This window comes from Dasypus novemcinctus, chromosome 20 (genome assembly GCF_030445035.2).
Source record: "Dasypus novemcinctus isolate mDasNov1 chromosome 20, mDasNov1.1.hap2, whole genome shotgun sequence".
In the NCBI taxonomy this organism is placed as follows: Eukaryota; Metazoa; Chordata; class Mammalia; order Cingulata; family Dasypodidae; genus Dasypus; species Dasypus novemcinctus.
This window is the reverse complement of record NC_080692.1, coordinates 36,651,464-36,671,895: the sequence shown is the minus strand read 5'-3', so window position 1 is coordinate 36,671,895 and position 20,432 is coordinate 36,651,464. Positions and strand designations below refer to the sequence as shown.

General features: G+C 38.6%; 1 protein-coding gene across 2 annotated transcripts in view; it reads right to left on the bottom strand.

Moving 5' to 3' along the window:
• Positions 1-4,042: 4,042 nt before the first annotated feature.
• C20H12orf60 (chromosome 20 C12orf60 homolog) overlaps positions 4,043-20,432 on the bottom strand; it is a 28,795-nt gene continuing 12,405 nt past the window's right edge. The window contains exon 4 of one of the 2 annotated variants that reach the window (XR_011646675.1): positions 4,043-5,655. Coding sequence is in view for 1 of the 2 variants with exons in the window: in XM_071210180.1 (XP_071066281.1) it covers positions 4,897-5,631 (735 nt within the window). In the remaining variant the exon portion in view is untranslated. The remainder of the gene's footprint in view (positions 5,656-20,432) is intronic. The other variant, XM_071210180.1, reaches the window with a different exon arrangement.

The following is a 20,432-nucleotide window of genomic DNA, read 5'->3' as shown; positions in this document are numbered from 1 at the left end:
TGAATGTGAGTGAAGGTAAAGTAGAGGATACAAGAGAAAATTAACACCTGATTGCCAAGCAAATATCAAAGATATATTGGATTCCCATTATGCACAAACCATGAGAATTATTGAATTTCACAGCTGGGAACGTCCTCCAACTCTTCCTTCAGGTTGAGTGTGATTTAGGTGGAGCGATGGGGGGTTATTTTACCTGATTTCTAAAGACCTTGGCATTGGGGTAAATAGAATGAAAGTAGAAGCCAGCTCTATTCCTTTACATTCTGCCTGAAGTCCATGCCATTTAGCCCCTCTGACAAGATTTGGATAGGCAACAGTGAATGTAGAAATCAGTTCATCTACTCCCAGGCAGACTCCCTGAAGGTCCTTTGTCCTGAAGGAAGATTCTGGATGGGGAATTAGTTACACAGACTCACCTGGAAGGGAGTTCAGGCACCTACATACTATCATTCTTTAAATTGGCATTTTGAGGCAAAAAGGTCAAGTACCTGTCTGTCATCTACCTTGCATTGGGCTCTACACCCACAAAAAGCAAACAAGCACAGACTTTCCTTAATGACAGTTTCTGTGATCCATTGCACAGGGACTTTGGGAGGCTGATAACTACTCAGCGGAAAGTCTTAGGGGCATGCCAAGGGAGCAAGCTTTGCAGTGAGCCCTTGAAGGGCTGTGGAGAAATGAAGTCACACTGTATTAGGAAAAACCTCTCCATATCTATCTTTTTTCTTTTTTTTTTTTCTTTACCATGTAAATGCACTTATTGAGCCACACTATATACAGCGAATCTGGGGAATACAAATAAGTACACTATAATCCAGGAAGCAGTTGTGGCTCACTTGATAAAGTGTCCACCTACCATATGGAGGTTCCAGGTTTCGATACCCAGGGCCTCCTGATCCATGTGGTAAGCTGGCCCATGCGCAGTGCTCCATGTTCAAAGAGTGCCATGCAGGGGTGTCCCCCACATAGGGGTGCCCCACACGCAACGAGTGCGCCCCACAAGGGGAGCCACCCTGTGCAAAAAAAGTGCAGCCCACCCAGGAGAGTGCCGCACACATGGAGAGCTGACGCAGCAAGATGACACAACAAAAAAAGCGACACGTTTTCCCAATGCCACATGACAGGAATGCAAGCGGACACAAAAGAACACACAGCAAATGGACACAGAGAACAGACAATTGGGGGGGGGAAGGGGAGAGAAATCTTAAAAAAAAAAAAAAAGTACATTACAGCCCGGAGTTTACCATCTCTTAGGAAGAATTAAGAAAAGAACATAAGTCACAAAGGAAATCTCAAAATAAAGGGAAAAATCAGGCCTCCTGTTCATAAGAAGAGAATAGAGATTCTTTCCTTGCAAGAGGAAGGAGGGCTTTGAGGAGGAGGTAGCAGGAGGCCTCAGTGCACTGGATGGGAACAAGAGATGAGAGGAAGGAGAAAACAGTAAGAAAGGATATGTACCAACTGCCTCGGTGTAAACAAAAGTATAAATAATAAGTCCTTTAGTTTAGAAAAAGTGGAATTCTGAAATTCTTCTGGTCTTCAGTGAGACCAGCTTTATATCAGAGGAGGCTTCAGGTGAGAGGCTTCTGATGGTACAAAAGAGAGCTGGATAAAAGAGAGGGGCAGGATACAAGAATGATTAAGGTAAATACAGGTTGGGAAATAGGTGCAGCTGAGAGTGAAGCAGTAAAGGGAGCTAGAGAGGACAGTTGAAGGCACTGAGTTAAGCTAAAAGCCAGCCAGAAACATGGACTCCTTTGTCAGAGGCTTCCGAGTAAGGACACAGTTGTAAATCCACAGCTCTTAGAGCATGCTCCTGGGACCAGCAGCAGCAGCCTTTAGGAGCTTGTTAGAAACATACATTCTAGGGCCTGGTCCCAAACAGAAAGAATCAGGAGTATACAGAAAATCTGCATTTTAATGAGCCTTTAGGTGATTCTGCCACACATCAATATTTGAGAACCACTATGACTTACCGTGGCTATGACCTTTAAGGGACTACCCCAACTTTTTAAAAAGATAACTTAAAAAGTTATCTCCTCCTCCTGCTGCTGCTGCTTTACACAACAAATCTCAGGAGACAGAAATGATTCTTTTGAAATCATGTGGATTTAGGAGCTTGGTTAAGGATGAATGCACATAGTTTTCCTGCCCTCAGTCTCTCCCTGTTGTCCAGTTTTTGAGCAAGAAGTCTGTAAAGTGGACCACTGATCAAACTGGCTCAAAGCCCAACTGGAATGTTCATGAAATTTTAGGAGACCAGTTTCAGAAAGTCCACTGCCATTTCTGTTGTTAGCCTGCGATATCTTCTGAAGATAGCTGGACCCTCAATTGTGTGTAAATTCACATGGATTGTTAAAAAAAAAAAAAAAAAAGACTGTAAAAGAGACACTCTAAAGTTGCACAGTATTTATCTGCTATTGTAGTTTTATTAAAGTAAAAAATATATGTATCTCTTCTTTTTTGTGTGTGTAAAAAAATACCCTACTCCATTTAGTATTTTTTTTATAACTCTGATATTCCTATCTGATTATCCCAAAGTCCTCTATTCTTACTTAAAAATTATAATAATAATAATAAGCCATTGAAATAAAACTTCTGCACAGTTTGATTTGTTTGGGGAATCAGGATTCTTCGCCTGAATTGCCTAATGATCTGGATCAAATTGACTTACACTGAACAAACTAATTGATTTGGTAAAATTCATATAAGATTCAACAAACATTTCTTGAGTAGATGCTTTCACAGATACCAAGATGAATCAAACATGGACAACAGATAAGAAGTGGGAAAATAGGCTATTATAGGTTATCACAGGATTTTCCTTCCTTCCTTCTTTTTAAAGTAAATGACCGAGTCTTTTTTGTTTTGTTTTTATGATAGTTCACTTTTTCCTCCCCACTTGTGTTCCACTCAAATAGTTAGGTAACATGTGCTCATGGCCTCAAAAGAGTAATGAGACTAAGCATAATGTATCAATAAGTGAGTCTTCAGCATTTTGTTCTTTAAAAACTGAAGAACTTTGAGAGAAGATGAGAGGACTCCAAGACCAAAGTATCTGAGCAAAACATTAAATGAGAGTAACAGGTTTAAAAAGAGTACAGCTTTTCCTCCAGTTTCCACAAGGTGGGAAAAAGCAGCATTTAAGAAGTCATAGGTAGACTGGTTGTTTCCAGTCGTAGGAAATGGTTTGTGAGAGGCATGGTGAGTGAGAGCCAAGTACTGACCATAATCAGAAGACAACACGTCTTTACTGAGGTGGGCATCGCACGTCTCCAAATCAAGTAGCTATGCATGCTACCATTCTCATTGACAACTGGTGGAAACTTCCCTTTAACTACCACCAGCCAGTCCTCCAGTCATTTCACAGAAAGACTCTGCCCCTAAGCATATTCTTAGCCTCTGTCTCCTTCATTTCCATGTGAATCCCCCAGCAGTTGCAACATCCTTGGAGAAAACCTAACCCCAAAAGAAGAAGGAATAAAATCTTGGACATCTACAGGTTTAGAAAAAGTAGCAAGGTGAGCGCCCCACTTTCCTCCTCTCACTTACATGTGTGTGTGTTTTTTAAGAGGAAGGCAGCAAAGGAATTATCTCAAGATCTTCCTCAAAATAAGGCAGTTATTAATGGATCCCTATTGCATATGTGCATGGTGACTGCAGCTTTGGTACTGTGAGAAAACGCAGGCCTTCTAAACTCTGAAGTGGCTAAATTCCTCCTGTTTCTCTCCACAGAACATTCTGAAGATCTTACTGCTGGGGGGTAGGGGAAGTGCGAGAGGCACCATATTCAAAATTACAATGGTGGTTACAATGGTATCCTTGCTTTGTAGCTGGGCGCTGGGCTCTGGGCTCAGGTTAACAAAGTACAACTTCACAACTATGACTGAAGAGGTTACCTGGCCACTTCACTGGAAGTGACTGTATGCTAAAGAATACATCAGTACCCCCTCTCTATCAAATGCTGACAATTTCTTTCCCTTTTAGTTTCTTACGCTTCAGACCATTTTTTTCCTGATTGGAACACAGTATAGGAAAATTCGTTGTTAAATTTTAATGAGAAAAAATTCTTAGGTTTTCCCAGAATAAAAATTCTATTTCTCAGTTAAGTTCCTGGTAGGTATCAGGTAAAACAGTAATTTCAAGAGCAGTCTGGATGGTATACATTCATTTGTAATACATGAGCACCAAAGACTTTATGGTAGGCAAGTAGATTTCCCTAAACTTTTTCTCCCTCAGAAATCGTACTTTGGGTAGTATTATGATATTTTCTCTATAAAAATTACAGCACCTCCATTTTTCAACCTCTAGTACTCTCCTAATTATAAGACCTCAATAGAATATAAACAAGAATAAATTATCTGTTCTGGTCCTATTCATGTGAGCAAACAGATTCTTTATTACTGCTCATTTATTGTTTCTATTTACTTCTGGACAAATCATATAAAAATATTTAGTGATAGTCTATGACAGACAAGACTCTGAAGTACATAGAAATTGGCATATGAGTGACAAAAATAGTGAAAATAAGTTTATATTTCCTAGACCGAGGTTGACATTTACCGGGATTTCCCTCTGTAATTACTGGAAATAGATACCTAAATGTGGAAATCGGTTAAGGGTTGCTTTAGTATACTCTAAGATAAAATACAATGTTTATGAACAGCTTTAAATATAATATTACCTTGAACTTTTGAACACTATATTCTTGTTACTGATATTTCAAGCAGGTTTTTTTGATGAATTTATTTTAATAAATCAAGATGAGGTAAATGGGTTGCCAGATGACTATTATACTTAAGTTCCAACAGACCAACAAGGCTGGTATCAAAGATTCTTAGAAAGTACTCTGAAAAAATCATAGGATTTAAACTGATTTTCCAACAGAAGTGCACCCTACTCATTACTGTCTTTCTTAAGTTCAGAAATATTGGTCTCCATTGTCTTTGTGACTGTTTTGAGGATCTCTAAGTTTGGTCCTATAGTCTTGACAATTTGCTCCAACTGATCTGCAGCAGACTCTATGGTATTCTTTGCATTCTCAGTTTTTAGTGCTTCTGCCAACTTTTTCAAGGTGTCTGTTATGGTGTTTTCAGAAGGGCGTGGACTCATGCTTTCCTCAGATGTGGTGGCATCTGATTGTTCTTTGATATCTTTCCTATAGAAGTCACTCAGTTGAAGATTCATGATGGGGCATTTCATCAGGAGTGAAAGAGAAGTTTCCAAACTCCCAAGGATATGACTACTATTCAGCAGAGAGACAATGGCTGGCTCAAAGTTATTTTTGAACAGTTCTTTGGCTGACTGTTGCAATGCCATTAAATTGGAATCCTTCTCAACCATGGAGAACAAAGTCGTTGCAATCTTAGAATATAAAGGCTCCTTTTGCATTTTTGCATGCTTTGCATCCACTACAGATTGCATCTCCTTAACAACTTGGACCATTTGTTCAAAGAAATTATTAACATTACAATCTTGCCTTGCAGTGACCGAGAGGATTTGAGTGTTCATATTGCAATTAAACAAGTCAATAAAGGTGTTTGTGAAGGAAGCAAGATCTTGTATGCAAAAGAAGAATATTTTGGCAGCTTGAGCCAGCCTCTCTTTATCCTTCTCTGACACTGAAGACATTTCTTCAATAAAGAAATTGCAGAACTGCAAAACAAAGCAATAATCCAAATGAAAACTAAAAGTAGAATTGCCAACCATAAAGAAACTAAAAAGATAATCTAAACATGACAGTAACTCTATCAAGGGCAAGAAAGCTACAAAAGCTTTAAAGCAGAAGTTACCATGTGCTTTAATAAAAAATAGTAACAAAAATAAGTAGGTGACATCATCAACACCATGATGTATAATACAACATCCTCTTTAAAAAACCTCCCCAAAGATTCAGTGAATATAAAGACAAATTCCACTTGCTTTGTACTCTGGAGGATGGAAGAGACTGGAGAAGGCTCCACAAATAAAGAAAGAGGAAAATATCAGGTAGGAAACTTCCATCCTGGAAGTCAGTCCATTTTCCTCCTCCTCAATCTGGCTCAAAGCTTAGGAGGTCTCCAGAGGTAGTGGCCCAGCTCCCTCCCACTGGGGACAGAGAATACAGAGGAACTCACAGCAGTGAATTAGAACCTTATGCATATATCCAGGCACAGGAACCCAAGTCCACAGAGACCCAGGGCAGACCATAAGATTCTGAGGATTGATGCATACAAAGGGCCTCAGGCGGAAGGGTGAAAAGAAAAACCTCAGCAGAATAGCAACACAAGTGCATTCACTCAATCCAGTTACTGTCCATGGGACTCCCTAAATGGAAAACAAACCTTTCTGGAATGACCCACCTTTCTGGATTGACCCCATTTGACTCCCCAAGATTAGATAATCTCATGGGGAATAAACTGGAGGCAGAAAAGCCTCACAGAGGGGAAAAAAAATGGGGATAGGAGGTTAAATCAAACTACTATTAGGCTGGAAGATCCCAGAACTGGAAGTGTAAGGACGAGGCAAAGAATTTAATCAAATCATAGAAGCTGTGGGGAAAATTCACATAAAAACAAACCAAACAAATCAAGATTCCCAGAGAAGGAATAGAGGAAAGGAAGCTCTCTTCTGGAGGTGAAATAATTACACAAAACTTAAAATCTTAAAAATTATACTGTATATCCAGAGCTGTATATCCTATACTGTATATCAGATGAAGAAGAGCTGAGAATAAACTCGGCTATTCTAAGGTTCCAGAAGAGGTTGAACCACACATCAAAGAAGAGCCTTAACACAAAGTCAATCAGCAATAAAACCCTAGGCGAGAGGGAGAAACTGATCTTCAGAGTTACTCATCAAGATAATCTGATACCTACACATCAGCCAAAAAAATTATAAACCATACTAAGAAACAGGAAGACATGGTTCAGTCAAGAGAACAAATTAAAAATTCAGAGGTGACACAGAATTTGGAACAACTAATCAAAGAGCTTCAAACAAATCTCCTAAAACAATTCAAGGAGATGAAGGAAAATGTGCATAAAGAGATAAAGAATGTTAAGAAGGCAATGTAAGTATAAAGAAGAATTTGAAAGTATAAAAAGAATCATAACAGAAATTATGGGGATAAAAGGCACAATAGTAGACATTGAAAATATGCTAGTGGGAACAACCAGCAAGATGGAGGCAGAGTAAGGAGCTCCTAGAGGCAGTTCGTGCAACAGGACAGTTGGTGATCACCCAGGGCTATCTAAAGCACCTGTCTGGGGGATCCAGGAGACTGGAAGAGCACCCTGCAACATCCTTGAAAGAGCAGAAGGAGAAGACTGCCCATCTGCAGAGAAGATTGGAAAGTAGAGCACTCCACACCCCAGAAGCTGGTACCCATCCTCCACTGGCAGCACAACCTGCCTTGGAAGCTGTTCTGTGGCTGGAATTGGAAGCTCCACTTCCCAAAAATGGGAAAGGAAGAGACAACTGGGAACTAACTTCAGCTACTGATTAGTAAATTTGGCAGGTGAAAGTATAATCCTAAGAACAGCTAAAATTTGAACATGTCCAAGTCAGAAAGAGGCAAATAACCACCATTTTAACTTTGCCCCTGGTGTGAAGGGAAGCGGGGCAAACTGAAAATCATAGAGCTGGTAGGGACAGGCTTCTTTCCATCCAGATCAGACTGCAGCTCTAGCATAAGTCCCAGCTCCACCTCTGGCAGGGAGGAAGCTGGGGGGATCTGCACCAGCTTCTCCGGGAAATACAGGCCATGCCATGGAGGCCAGTGATCATCCTACTCTGGCGGCATAAGCTGCCTCAAGACCTATTTTATGTCTGGAGTTGGAAGCTCCGTTTCCCAAAAACAGGGAAGGAAGAGATGGTTGGCCACTGATTTCAGCTGGTTAATAAATTTGGCTGGCTAAAATATAACCCTAAGAACAGCTCAAGTTTGAACCTGTCCAAGTCAGAAAGAGGCCAGCAGCCACCATTTTGACTCCGCCCCCAGCATAAGGGGAAGCCGGGCTAGAAATCTTAGTGATGGTAGAGACTGGTTTCTTTCACCCCGATTGGCCTGCAGTCCTAGCCTAGGTTTCAGCCCCAACTCTAGCAAGGAGGAAGCTGGCAGTCCCTACACCAGCCTCTCCGGGTAACTGAAGGCCTACTGAGGCAACTGCAGTCATTTTGGACCAACATGGCATAGATTGCCGCTCACACCTTCAGCTCCATTCCCACCCCAGGCAGGGGAGAAAGGAGTGTGAAGCTTCATCAGTCTCTCTGGGCAACTACAGTCTAGACCTGCACAACTTGGATTATTACACATAGTTGTGAATCTGGCTGGACCCTGGTAAAGGAGAAAGTTGGGAGTAGCTTCAACAGCCCCTGGGGCAATTAGGGCAGCTTGAACCTCCACAGCTTATAGCATCAACTAAATCCTTGGCTCCTACTACACAACCAGCAAGAGAGAAAGGGCAAGAGAGTCCTAAACTAAAGAGAGAAACTGCACTCAGAACAAATATTCTAGTAAACCAGATGCCAAGACAAAAATAAAAAATTACAATCCACACCAAGAAACAGGAAGATATGGCCCAGTTAAAGGAACAAGATAAGTCTCCAGATGACATAAAGGAGTTGAGACAATTAGCCATAGATATTCAAACAAATCTTAATAAACTCAATGAGATAGCTAAAGAGATTAAAGATATTAAGAAGACATTGGATGCGTACAAAAAAGAATTTGAAAGCACATGTAGAAAAAGAGCATATCTTATGGGAATGAAAGGCACAATAAATGAAATTAAAAATACATTGGAATCATATAAAAATAGATTTGAAGAGGCAGGAAATAGGATCAGTGAGTACAGCAGTTTGATACAGTTATGACTTCCAAAAGGAGATATTAGATTATGTTTGTAATCTGGTCTGTACCTGGGTGTAATTAAGTTATGATTAGGGCTTTGATTGGGCCACATTATTAGGATGTTGAGTCCCCACCCCTTGGTGGGTAGGGACTCAAAGATAAAAGGCATGGCAAAAGACAGAGTTGAGAGATTTTGATGTTGGAGTTTGATGCTGAAGTCTTAAGCTGGAGCCCCAGGAAGTAAGCACACAGAGGAAAGAGAAGCAAGCCCCAGGAAGAGAGGAACTGAGTCCAAAGAAGAACACAGAGAAATAGAGACAGCTCCTTAGTCATAGCAGAAACCAGGGAGAGAGACAGAGCCATCCACCTGATAGTGTACAGCTGACCTTGCAGAGAGAGGCAAAGTCTAGAGAGCCTCGTAGTCTACAGATGGCCTTGCAGAGAAAACAGAGGAGCTGAGCCAGAGGAACCCAGGAAGCCTGAACACTCACAGACATCAGCAGCCATCTTGTCCCAACATGTGGAAAAAGACTTTGGTGAGGGAAGTAACTTATGCTTTATGGCCTGGTAACTGTAAGCTCCTATCCCAAATAAATACCCTTTATAAAAGTGAACAGATTTCTGGTATTTTGCATCAGCATCCCTTTGGCTGACTAATACAGTGAACTTGAAATGGCCTCTGAAAGTGAATACACAAAAGAACAGATGAAGAAAAGAATCAGAAAAATTGAACAAGGTCTCATGGAAATAAATGACAGCAGGAGATGTGCAAACATGCATGTCATGGGTGTCCCAGAAGGAGTAGAGATGGGAAAAGGGGCAGAAGGAATATTTGAAGAAATAATGGTAGACAATTTCCCAACCCTATTGAATGACAGAGATATCCATGTCCAAGGAGCACAATCTACTTCCCTCCAAATAAATCCAAAAGAACAACTCGGTGACAAATACTAATCAGAATGTCAAATGCCAAAGACAAAGAAAAAATTATGAAAGCAGCAAGAGAAAAGCAATGCATAACATATAAGAGATACCCAATAAGATTAAGTGCCAATTTCTCATCAGAAACAATGGAGGCAAGATGACGGTGGTCTGATATATTTAAGATACTGCAAGAGAAAAATTCCCAGCCAAGAATGTTATATCTGGCAAGACTGTCCTTCAAAAATGAGAGTGAGTTGAGAATATTCACAGATAAACAGAATCAGAGTCTGTAACCAAGAGACCAGCTTTGCAGGAAATACTAAAGGCTGTGCCAGTCCAAAAAGAAAAGACAGGAGAGAGAGGCCTGGAAGAGAGTCTACAAATGAAGATTAAAACAATAAAAGTAATTAAAAGTGTCAAAAGAGTGGTGAAAATAAAATATGACATATAAAACCCAAATATTCAGGAATAAACTTAACTAACAATGTGAAGCATTTCTGAATAGAAAACTACAACTCATTGTTAAAAGAAATTTTAAAAAGACCTAAATAATTGGAAGAGCATTCCATGATCATGGACTGGAAGACTAAATATCATCAAGATGTCAATTCTACTCAAATTGATATATAGATTCAATGCAATCCCAATAAAAATTCCACCATCATTTTTTTAAATAAATAGAAAACATGATTATCAAATTTATTTGGAAGGGTAAGAGGTCCTGAATAGCCAGAAACATCTTTAAAAGGATAAGCAAAGTTGTAGGACTCTCACTTCCAGACTTTAAATCATATTACCTTTCTACAGTGGTAAAAACAGCATGGTACTGGCATAAAGACAGACACATAGACCAATGGAACCAAACTGATGGTTCAGAAACAGACCCTAGCCTGTCAACCCACCCAGCTCAGGCAGAACATTCTTCAACAAATAGTGCTGAGAAAACTGGATATCTATAGCCAAAAGAAGGAAAAGGGAACCCTATCACACACCTTATTAAAAAAACTAACTCGAAATGGATCAAAACCCTAAATATAAAAACAAGAACCATAAAGCTTCTGGAAGAAAATATAGGAAAATATCTTCAAGGCCTGGTGGTAAGTGGTGGGTACTTAACAAAGATAAGAGGAGGCCTGAGATGGACTACTGATGTTTAATATATGTAGAACTTTTAATTAACTTTACTGTAAAAGTGTGGAAATGTACAGAGTTGATGGTAACACATTATAGTGAGAGTAACAGCTGGTTTATAAATGGGCTGAAAATGGTAGCCTAGGGATGTAAATACCAATTGACAAAAAGCTAGAGAATAATCTAGGGACTGAATAGCACAGTAAATCCAGAGGTGGATGAGAACTGTGGTTGATGGTACAGATGCAAAAGTGTTCTTTGTGAACCAGAGCAGACGTACCTCACTATTGCAGGGTAGTGGGAATGTGGAGAAGCATGGGAAAAAATACAACCCTATAGACTGTGTTTAATAGTAATAATGTAATATTCATGCATCTATGCAAAGATGTACTGTGTTGATAATGGGGGAGTATGGAAAAAGTGTGCCAAATGTATGCTGTGTACCTGGTAATAATTTCAGGATATTATCTCATATCTGTAACAAATGTTCCACCGTGGTGTGGTGTGTTGATAGAGGGTGTTGTTTGGGAATTCTGCACATGTGCATGATTATTTTGTAAGTTTACAACCTCTGTAATAAAAATATATTTAATAAAATAATAATAGGGTGAGTTGGGGGGAAAATACTCCAAATGTAAGATAAGGACTATTGTTAGAGGTAAGATTTTTACAATATTCTCTCCTAATTTGTGACAAATGTCTCACAACAATGCAAGGTGTTCATGGTGAGATGATGTATGGGACCCCTGTATGATGTTATGCACGTTTTCTTTGTTAAGTTCACAACTTTTACTGTACATTTATTGTTTATGTATGTTCATGCAAAATAATATATAACAACAATAATAATAATAATGATAGGGTGGATTGGGGGAAATATACTTTCGTTAGTAGTAATATTTTGAGGATGCTCTTTAATCACTTTTAAAAATGTTTCACAATAATGCAAAGTATTGATGATAGGGTGAGGTATTAGAGTCCTGTATTATGTTATGAATGCTTGTTTTGTAAGTTCACAACTATTACTATGCACTTATTGTTTATGCTTGAGTAATATATTTCAATTAAATATTCTTAAAAAAAACAGAAAAAAATACACTAGTGTTATACAACAGCAGATGTGAACAGATAGAAGAAAGGATAAGCAAACTAGAAGACAGGGCAATTGAAATCATACAGTCAGAAGAACAGATAGAGAAAAGAATAGAAAAAATTGAGAAGTGTCTCAGGATTTGAGTGACAGCACAAAGCACACAAACATATGTATCATGGGAGTCCCAGAAGGAGAAGAGATAGGACAAGGCACAGAAAGAATAATGGCTGAAAATTTCCCAACTTTTATGAAAGACATAAATATACATGTCCAAGAAGTTCAACATACTCCAAACAGAGTAAATCTTAATAGACCTACTCCAAGAAACATATTCAGAATGTCAAATTCCAAAGATAGAGAATTCTCAAAACAGCAAGAGAAAAGCAAGTCATTACATATGAAGATTCATCAGTAAGACTGAATGCTTATTTCTCAACAGAAACTATGGAGGTGAAAAGGCAGTGGTATGATATATTTAAGGTACTGAAAGAGAAAAACTACCAGCCAAAAATTCTTTTATCCTGTAAAACTGTCCTTCAAAAATGAGGGAAAGAGTGAACTGCTTTTCCATTAATGGACAATTCATGCCTTTCAAGCATTTAAAATATAATATTTATAAATGTGTGGTTTGGAGGAAAGTTTAAATTTTTTTTCTAATTTCCCTTCTCTTCGGATAGATGCTTCAACAAGTACTTTGTAGTAATGACTGTGTTAACTTCAATTTTGGATTGCAGTAGCTATGTTAAAGAGTATCTATTTGGTCTTACTGAGGCCAACACAGAACTTGCTGTTTTGTTTATTTTTTTCAATAATAAATAAAATACTTGCAGAATGTTTTAGTGTTCATTTGTGGGGAGAAAAAATGAGGGACATTTTAAAATACTCACATATAAACAGAAACTGAGACAGCTCATCAACCAAAGGCCTGCTCTACAAGAATTACTAAAGGGAGGTCTGCAGGTTGAAAAGAAAGGACTTGGAGTAGTATAAAGAAATGAAGATTCAGAGAATAAGCATGCTATTGAAGTTAAGTCAGTATCTTTTCAAATTAATAGATTATAGATATAGGTTGTGCAATATAAACCAAAGGGTAACCAAAAAAAAAAGTGTTTTTAAAATATGCAGAAACAAAAATGAGGAAGGGATCATTCAGATACATGACAAAACATCAACTCTATAGAAAAGGAGGTTGCATAAAGGAAAAGAGAGACAAAATATGGCATATAAAAAGCAAAGGACAGGGAAGCAGAAGTGGATCAACCCTTTGGGCATTTACCTACCACAAGGGAGGTCCTGGGCTCAGGTCCCAATGTCTGCTAAAAAGAAGATGAGTAGATGCCATCTCCCTCTACAATGAGCTTAGACATCACCTCCTGCTACCAACAAGCTTAGACATCACCTCCCACAACAACCTAGATTCTACCCCACCACAACAGGCAGATGCTACAAGCCAGCAGATGCTGCAGTCTGTAGAAAGCAGATGAGGTTCAGGCTCTTGGGCACTCACCTCTTACGTGAGAGGTGCCAGGGTTCCAGTGTCTCCTGGAGAAGGTGAACAAACAATGAGCAGATAGAAGAGAGAACCATCGGGGATGGGGGGCCATGGGAATAAATAAATAAAAATAAAGTAAATAAAATAAATCTTTTTAAAAAAACAAAGGATAAAATGGCTGAAATAAGTACTTCCTTTACAGTAATAACATCGAATGTTAATGGATTAAACTCCCCAATTAAAGACACAGAGTGGCAGAATGGATAAAAAAAGCATCATCCAACTATGTTGTTCAAAAGAGACTCACCTTAGATCCAAAGAGAAGTATAGGTTGACAGTGAAAGGTTGAGAAAAAGATGTTCCATGCAAATAATAACCAAAAAAGAGCTGAGGTTAGTAATAACAGAGCTATACTAATATTGGACAAAGTAGACTTCAAGTCAAAAGCTGTTAGAAGAGACAAAGAAGGACACTATATACTATTAAGGGGGAAATTCGTCAAGAAGAAATAATCATAAATATGGACCTAACCATGTTGCCCCCCAAAATACATGAGGCAAACACTGGCAAAACTGAAGGAAGAAAATGACACCTCTACAAAAGTTAGAGATTTTAAAACTCCACTCGAATCAATAGATAGACAATCTACACAAAAGATCAATAAAGAAACAGAGAACTTGAATAGTATGATAAATGAACTAGTCCTAACAGATGTATATAGAACATTGCACTCAAAACAGCAGGATATACATTTTTCTCAAGTGCACCTGGATCATTATTCAGGATAGACCCTATGTTGGATCATGAAACGATTCTCAATAAATTTACAAAGAGGAAAATTATACAAAGCATTTTCTCTGACCATAATGGAATGAAGCTGGAAATCAATAAGTGCTAGAGAACTGGAAAATCCACAAATATATAGAAGTTAAACAACACTCTTAATCAGTGAGTCAAAGAATAAATTGCAAGGGAAATCAATAAATATCTTAAAACAAAAGAAAACAACATCACAACATTTCAAAACTTGTGGATGGGAAGCAGATGTGGTTCAAGCAAATGAGCTGCCACCTACCACATGGGAGATCCCAGTTTCAGTTTCCGGTGCCTCCTGGAGAAGACAAGGAAGACAGCCAGCTGGCACAATGGGCAGGTGCAGTGAGCTGATGCAACAAAATGCCACAAGAAGACACAAAGAGGAAAGACAATAGAGACACAACAAAGCAGGGAACTGAGGTGGCTCAAGTGATTGAGTGCCTCTCTCCCACATAGGAGGTTCCAGGTTTGGTTCCCAGTGCCTCCTAAAGAGAAGACAAGTACACAGAAAATGGATATAGAGAGCAGACAGTGAAAAAACTTACAGGATGCAGCAAAGGAAGTGCTGAGAGGGAAATGTATAGCCCTAAGTGCTTACATTAAAAAAGAAGAGCTAAAATTAAAGACCAAACAGCACACCCAGAAGAATTAGAAAAGAACAGAAAATTAATGCCAAGGCTAGCAGAAGGAAAGAAATAGCAAAGATTAGAGCGAAAATAAATGAAATTGAAAATAAAGAAAAATAATAGAAAGAATTAGCAAAGCCAAAAGTTGGTTCTACAAAAAGATCAATAAAATTGGCAAAACTTTAGCTAGACTGACAAAGCTAAGATGCAAATAAAATCAGAAACAAGAGGGGGCACATTACTACTGACCCACAGAAACAAAATGACCATAAAAAGATACTATGAACAACAGTATGCCAACAAATTAGACAACCTAGATGAAATGAACAAATTCCTTGAAACACATAAACATACATTGACTCTAGAAGTAATAGAAGACCTCAGCAGACCAAATACAAGTAAAGACATTGAATCAATCATCAAAAACCTCCCAACAACAACAAAAAAAGCCCAGGACCATATGTCTTCATAGGTGAATTCTATCAGTCATTCCAAGAATAATTAATACCAATCCTGCTCAAACTCTTCCAAAATATAGAAGGAAACCCTACCTAACTCATTCTATGGGGCCAACATCATCTTAATATCAGAGCCAGATAAAGATACTACACAAAAAGAAAATGACAGACCAATTTCTCATATGAATATAGATGCAAAAATTCTCAATAAAATACTTGCAAATCAAATCTAACACCACATATAAAGAATTATACACCATGATTAAGTGGGTTTTAACTCAGGTATGCAAGGGTGCTTCAACATAAAAAAGCCAATTAGTATAACACACCATATTAACAAAACAAAGGGATAAAAAACCACATAGATCACCTCCAATGACACAGAAAAGCATATGACAAAATCCAGCATCCTTTCTGGATAAAAAATACTTAGAGAAATAGGAATAAAAGGAAACTTCCTCAACATGATAAAGGGAATTTACAAAAATTCCACAGCCAACATCATACTCAAGAGGGAAAGAGTGCAAGCTTTCCCTCTTTGATCAGGAATAAGACAAGGATGTCAACTGTCACCACTGTTACTCAATATTGTACTGGAAGTTCTATCCAGAGCGGTTAGGCAAGAAGAAGGAACAAAAGGCTTCCAAATTGGAAAGGAAGAAGTAAAACTTTCCTAATCTGCAGATGAAATGATTCTATATAAAGTCCTGGAAATTTTACAACAAAGCTACTACAGCTAATAAACAAAGTCAGCAAAATGATGGTAGTGTTTCTATACACTAGTAATAAGCAAGTTGAGGGGAAATCAAGAAAAAAAAATCCATTTACAGTAGTGAGTAAAAGAATCAAAATCTAGGAATAAATTTAACCAAGGATATAAAATACTTGTACACAGAAAACTACAAAACATTGCTAACAGAAATCAAAGAAGACCTAAATAAATGGAAGGATATTGGATTGGAAGACTAAATATCATTAGATGTCAATTCTACCCAAAATGATTTACAGATTCAATGCAATCCCAATCAAAATTCCAACACCCTACTTTATAGAAACGGAAAAGCCAATTGCAAGTTTATTTGGAAGGGTAAGGGGCCCCAAATAGCCAAAAGTATCTTGAAAAAGAAGAATGAAGTTGGAGGACTCACAGTTCCTGACTTTAAAATGTATTACAAAGCTATACTGGTCAAAACAGCATGATACTGGCACAAACATAGTTATATTGACCAATGGAATTGAATTGAGAGTTCAGATATAGATCTTCACATCTGTGGCTTATTTGTTTGTTTGTTTGTTTGTTTATGGCCAATTGTTTTTTTTGAGGTACTTTGTTTTTTTCAGGAAACACAAAGAACTGGACCTGGGACCTACCATGTGGGAGGCAGGAGTTCAACTGCTTGAGTCACATCTGCTCCCTGGCCAATTGATTTTTGACAAGATTGCCAAGTCCACTCAATTAAAAAAGAATAGTCTCTTCAACAAATGCTGCTGGGAGAATTGGATATCCATATGCAAAAGAAAGAAAGAGGATGCCTATCTCACACTATACACAAATTTTAGCTCAAAATGGATCAAAGACTTAAATACAAGAACCAGGACTATAAAACTCCTAGAGGAAAATGTATGGAAGCATCTTCAGCATCTTGCATTAGGCAATGGTTTTTTAGACTTTACACCCAAGGCACAAACAATGAAAGAACAGATAGATAAATGGTAACTCCTCAAAATAAAAAACTTTTGTGCCTCAAAGGACTTTTTCATGAAAATGAAAAGACAAACTACTCCATATATCTGATAAGGACTTAATATCTAGAATATATAAAGAAATCCTACAACTCAACAATAAAAAGACAAGCAACCCAATAAAAAATTGGGCAAAATACTTCAATAGACATTTCTCCAAAGAAGATATATAAATGGCTAAAAAGTACATGAACAGATGCTCCACATCACTAGCTATTAGGGAAGGACAAATCAAACCCACAATAAAGTATCATTTCACACCCACCAGAATGGTTACTATTAAAAACAAACAGAAAAAAAAAAAAAAGGAAGTGGATGTGACTCAAGCAATTGAGCTCCCACCTTCCACGTGGGGGGTCCTGAGTTCAGTTTCTAGTGCCTCCTAAAGAAGACCAGCAAGATTGAGAGCTTACACAAGAGGCTGGCAGGGCGAGCTAACACAACAAAATGATGCAACAAGAGACACAAGGAAGGAAAACATAATATGAGACCCAACAAAGCAAGGAGTGGAGATGGCTCAAGCAATTAGGTGGCTCCTTCCCACACGGGAGATCCTGGGTTCAGTTCCCAGTGCCTCCTAAAAGAAAGGAAGATGAGCTCACAACAAATAGGCACAGCAAATGCAAACAATGAGGAGGTGGGGAAAAATAAATAATAAATCTTAAAAAAAACAGAGAGGGTGGATGTGGCTCACATGGTTGAGCACCCACCTCCCACATTGGAGGTCCCAGGTCAAGTTCTCTGTGCCTCCTGAAAAAACAAAGACAAGGAGCAAAACAAACAAAAATTAAAAAACCAAGTCAGAGATGCCGATGTGGCTCAGTGGATGAGTGCCAGCTTCCCACATACAAGGCCCCAGGCTCATTCACTGGCCCTTGGTCCCTCAAACACACACACACACAAAAAACAGAAAACTATAAGCATTGGAGAGGATGTGCAAAAATTAGAATAGGAACACTTATTCATCACTGACAGGAATGTAAAATAGTGCAGCCTCTGTGGCAAACAGTTTGGAAGCTCCTCAGGAAGCTAAGTATAGAATTACCACATCACCCAGCAATCCCACTACTAGGTATATACCCAGAACAGATATTTGCACACCATGTCTCTAGTGGCATTATTTACAATTGCCAAAAAAATGGAAGCAACCCAAGTGTTCATCAATGGAATGAATATGCAAAATGTGGTATATACATAGGAAGGAATATTATTCAGCTATAAAAAGGAATGAAGTCCTGATGCATGCAACAATATGGATGACCCTTTAAAACACTATAGAACCCTATTATAGATGATGGACTATAGTTAATAGTCTAAGTATAAAGTTCTTTCATGTATTATAATGGGTATACGACACTAATACAATAATAGGGTGGTATATGGGGGAAAATATACCTAATGTAAACAACAGATGAGAATTAGTAGTACTATTTTAATAATCTTTCATCAATTGTAACAAATGTAACTACTGTTTAAAAAAAGTACAATTATCTTTTTAAAAAGTGCTATCATCAATGGTAATAAATGTTCCACACCAATACAAGCTGTTGGTGGTGGGACGGTGTACAGGAACCCTGTATTTTACGCATGATTGTTCTATAGACCCACAACTTCTCAAATGAAAAAGGGCAAAAATAAATAGAATAAAATAGGTATGTATCACTTGATTTATATCACTTTTCAAATATCATATGCTGGATTCTGAATTAAATACTTTGATAAATGTGATATCACTGCTCTCAAAGATATTACCCTCAAGAATCATCCAAACTTGTGGAGAAGATTGGATAATGCATGAAAAATTATACAGAGATCTGGTGGCAGTTAAGATAGAGTAAGTACACTCCACCCTCTTTCTCATGGATTACAACTAAAAGTCCTGGACAAAATATACAAAGCAACTATTAGAAAATGCTGGGGGTTTGGTAAGCACAGGCAGACTATGTAGAGAGCACAGCATTTGAAAACAGTGCCACAACGAAGCTCCCTGGTTGTTATTTTCCCTGCTCCTATGGATCCCAGCTTGGGGCTCTGTAGTAACCTGAAATTGGAACTGTGAACAAGCTCAGACAGGGAAGTTCCCAAAGAAGCCCACCCTCTCTACCTAGAGAGTCAACACCCCTTTTGATTTTTTTCCTCTTTATTTTTTTTTAAATGTTACATTAAAAAAATGAGGTCCCCATATATCCCCCAGCCCCCTCACCCCACTCCTCCCATATCAACAACCTCTTTCATCATCATGGGACAGTCATTGCATTTGGTGAATATATTTTGGAGCACTGCTGCACCACATAGATAATGGTTTACATTATAGTTTACACTTTCCTCTGGTTCACCCAGTGGGCCATGGCAGCACATACAATGTCCAGCAACTGTCCCTGCAGTACCAGCCAGGACAACTCCAAGTCCTGAAAATGCCCCCACATCATATCTCTTCTGCAGTGAAATGAGCGGCAAGGCAGCCCTAAGCCTTTGACTCCCCTCTAAAACAGCAGCACCCCTCACATGCACCACTAGCACAGCAAAGGCATGTCCTCTGTGTGCCTGCAAGTGAGCGATGCCCCTGCCCCTTCCGACTGGCACCACAGAGACTACCCCCCGGGCATAAGAGCCCTTCTATGACTCCTCTGCTCGACCGTGAGCAGAAGCAACTGTGCAGCAGGGACGGTGGCAGCGGCCTGCTGGCTCTTTTCTCACACTGCTTTGTGCTGGGGTGAGGCCAATGGCGGGTAGTGCCCTCCTGCTGGATTTCACACTTCTAGCCTGCAAAACTGTGAGAATGAATTTGTTGTGGTAAGCCACAAAACCTGTGATTACTTGTGATGGCAGCCCCAGGGAACTAACATGGAAGCTGAGGGCTTTAGAAAAAGGAGCCAAGTGGGTCTTTAAGGCTTTTATGTTAAGACAATTCACCAAATTAGAGATAGTGATGAAGAGCAGAAGTCCTAGGCAGAAAAGAAGAGTGTAAAAAAAGGAAGAAGAAAAAGAAAAAGAAATGCCTGAATGTATATCCCTTGAACACCTAAATAAAACAATCAGCAACAGGTGGGGACACAAATACAACAGAAGCCAAAGGAAACTTAATATTTGCAATAGTTGACAAGAAAGACACACCACCCTTCCAAAATCTGAAAGCTGCAATCAAAGAGCCATCTTCTCTATTGAATTAGCTCAGCTTTATGGCATTTTCAACAATAAAAAGTCCATTAAAGAACAGAACATAAATGCATTTTTCCACTTTATTAAGCTTGATATACACTAAGCTTATGTTACTATAGGAAATAGAATTCTGAAAATGAAGTGATGCAAAAATTAT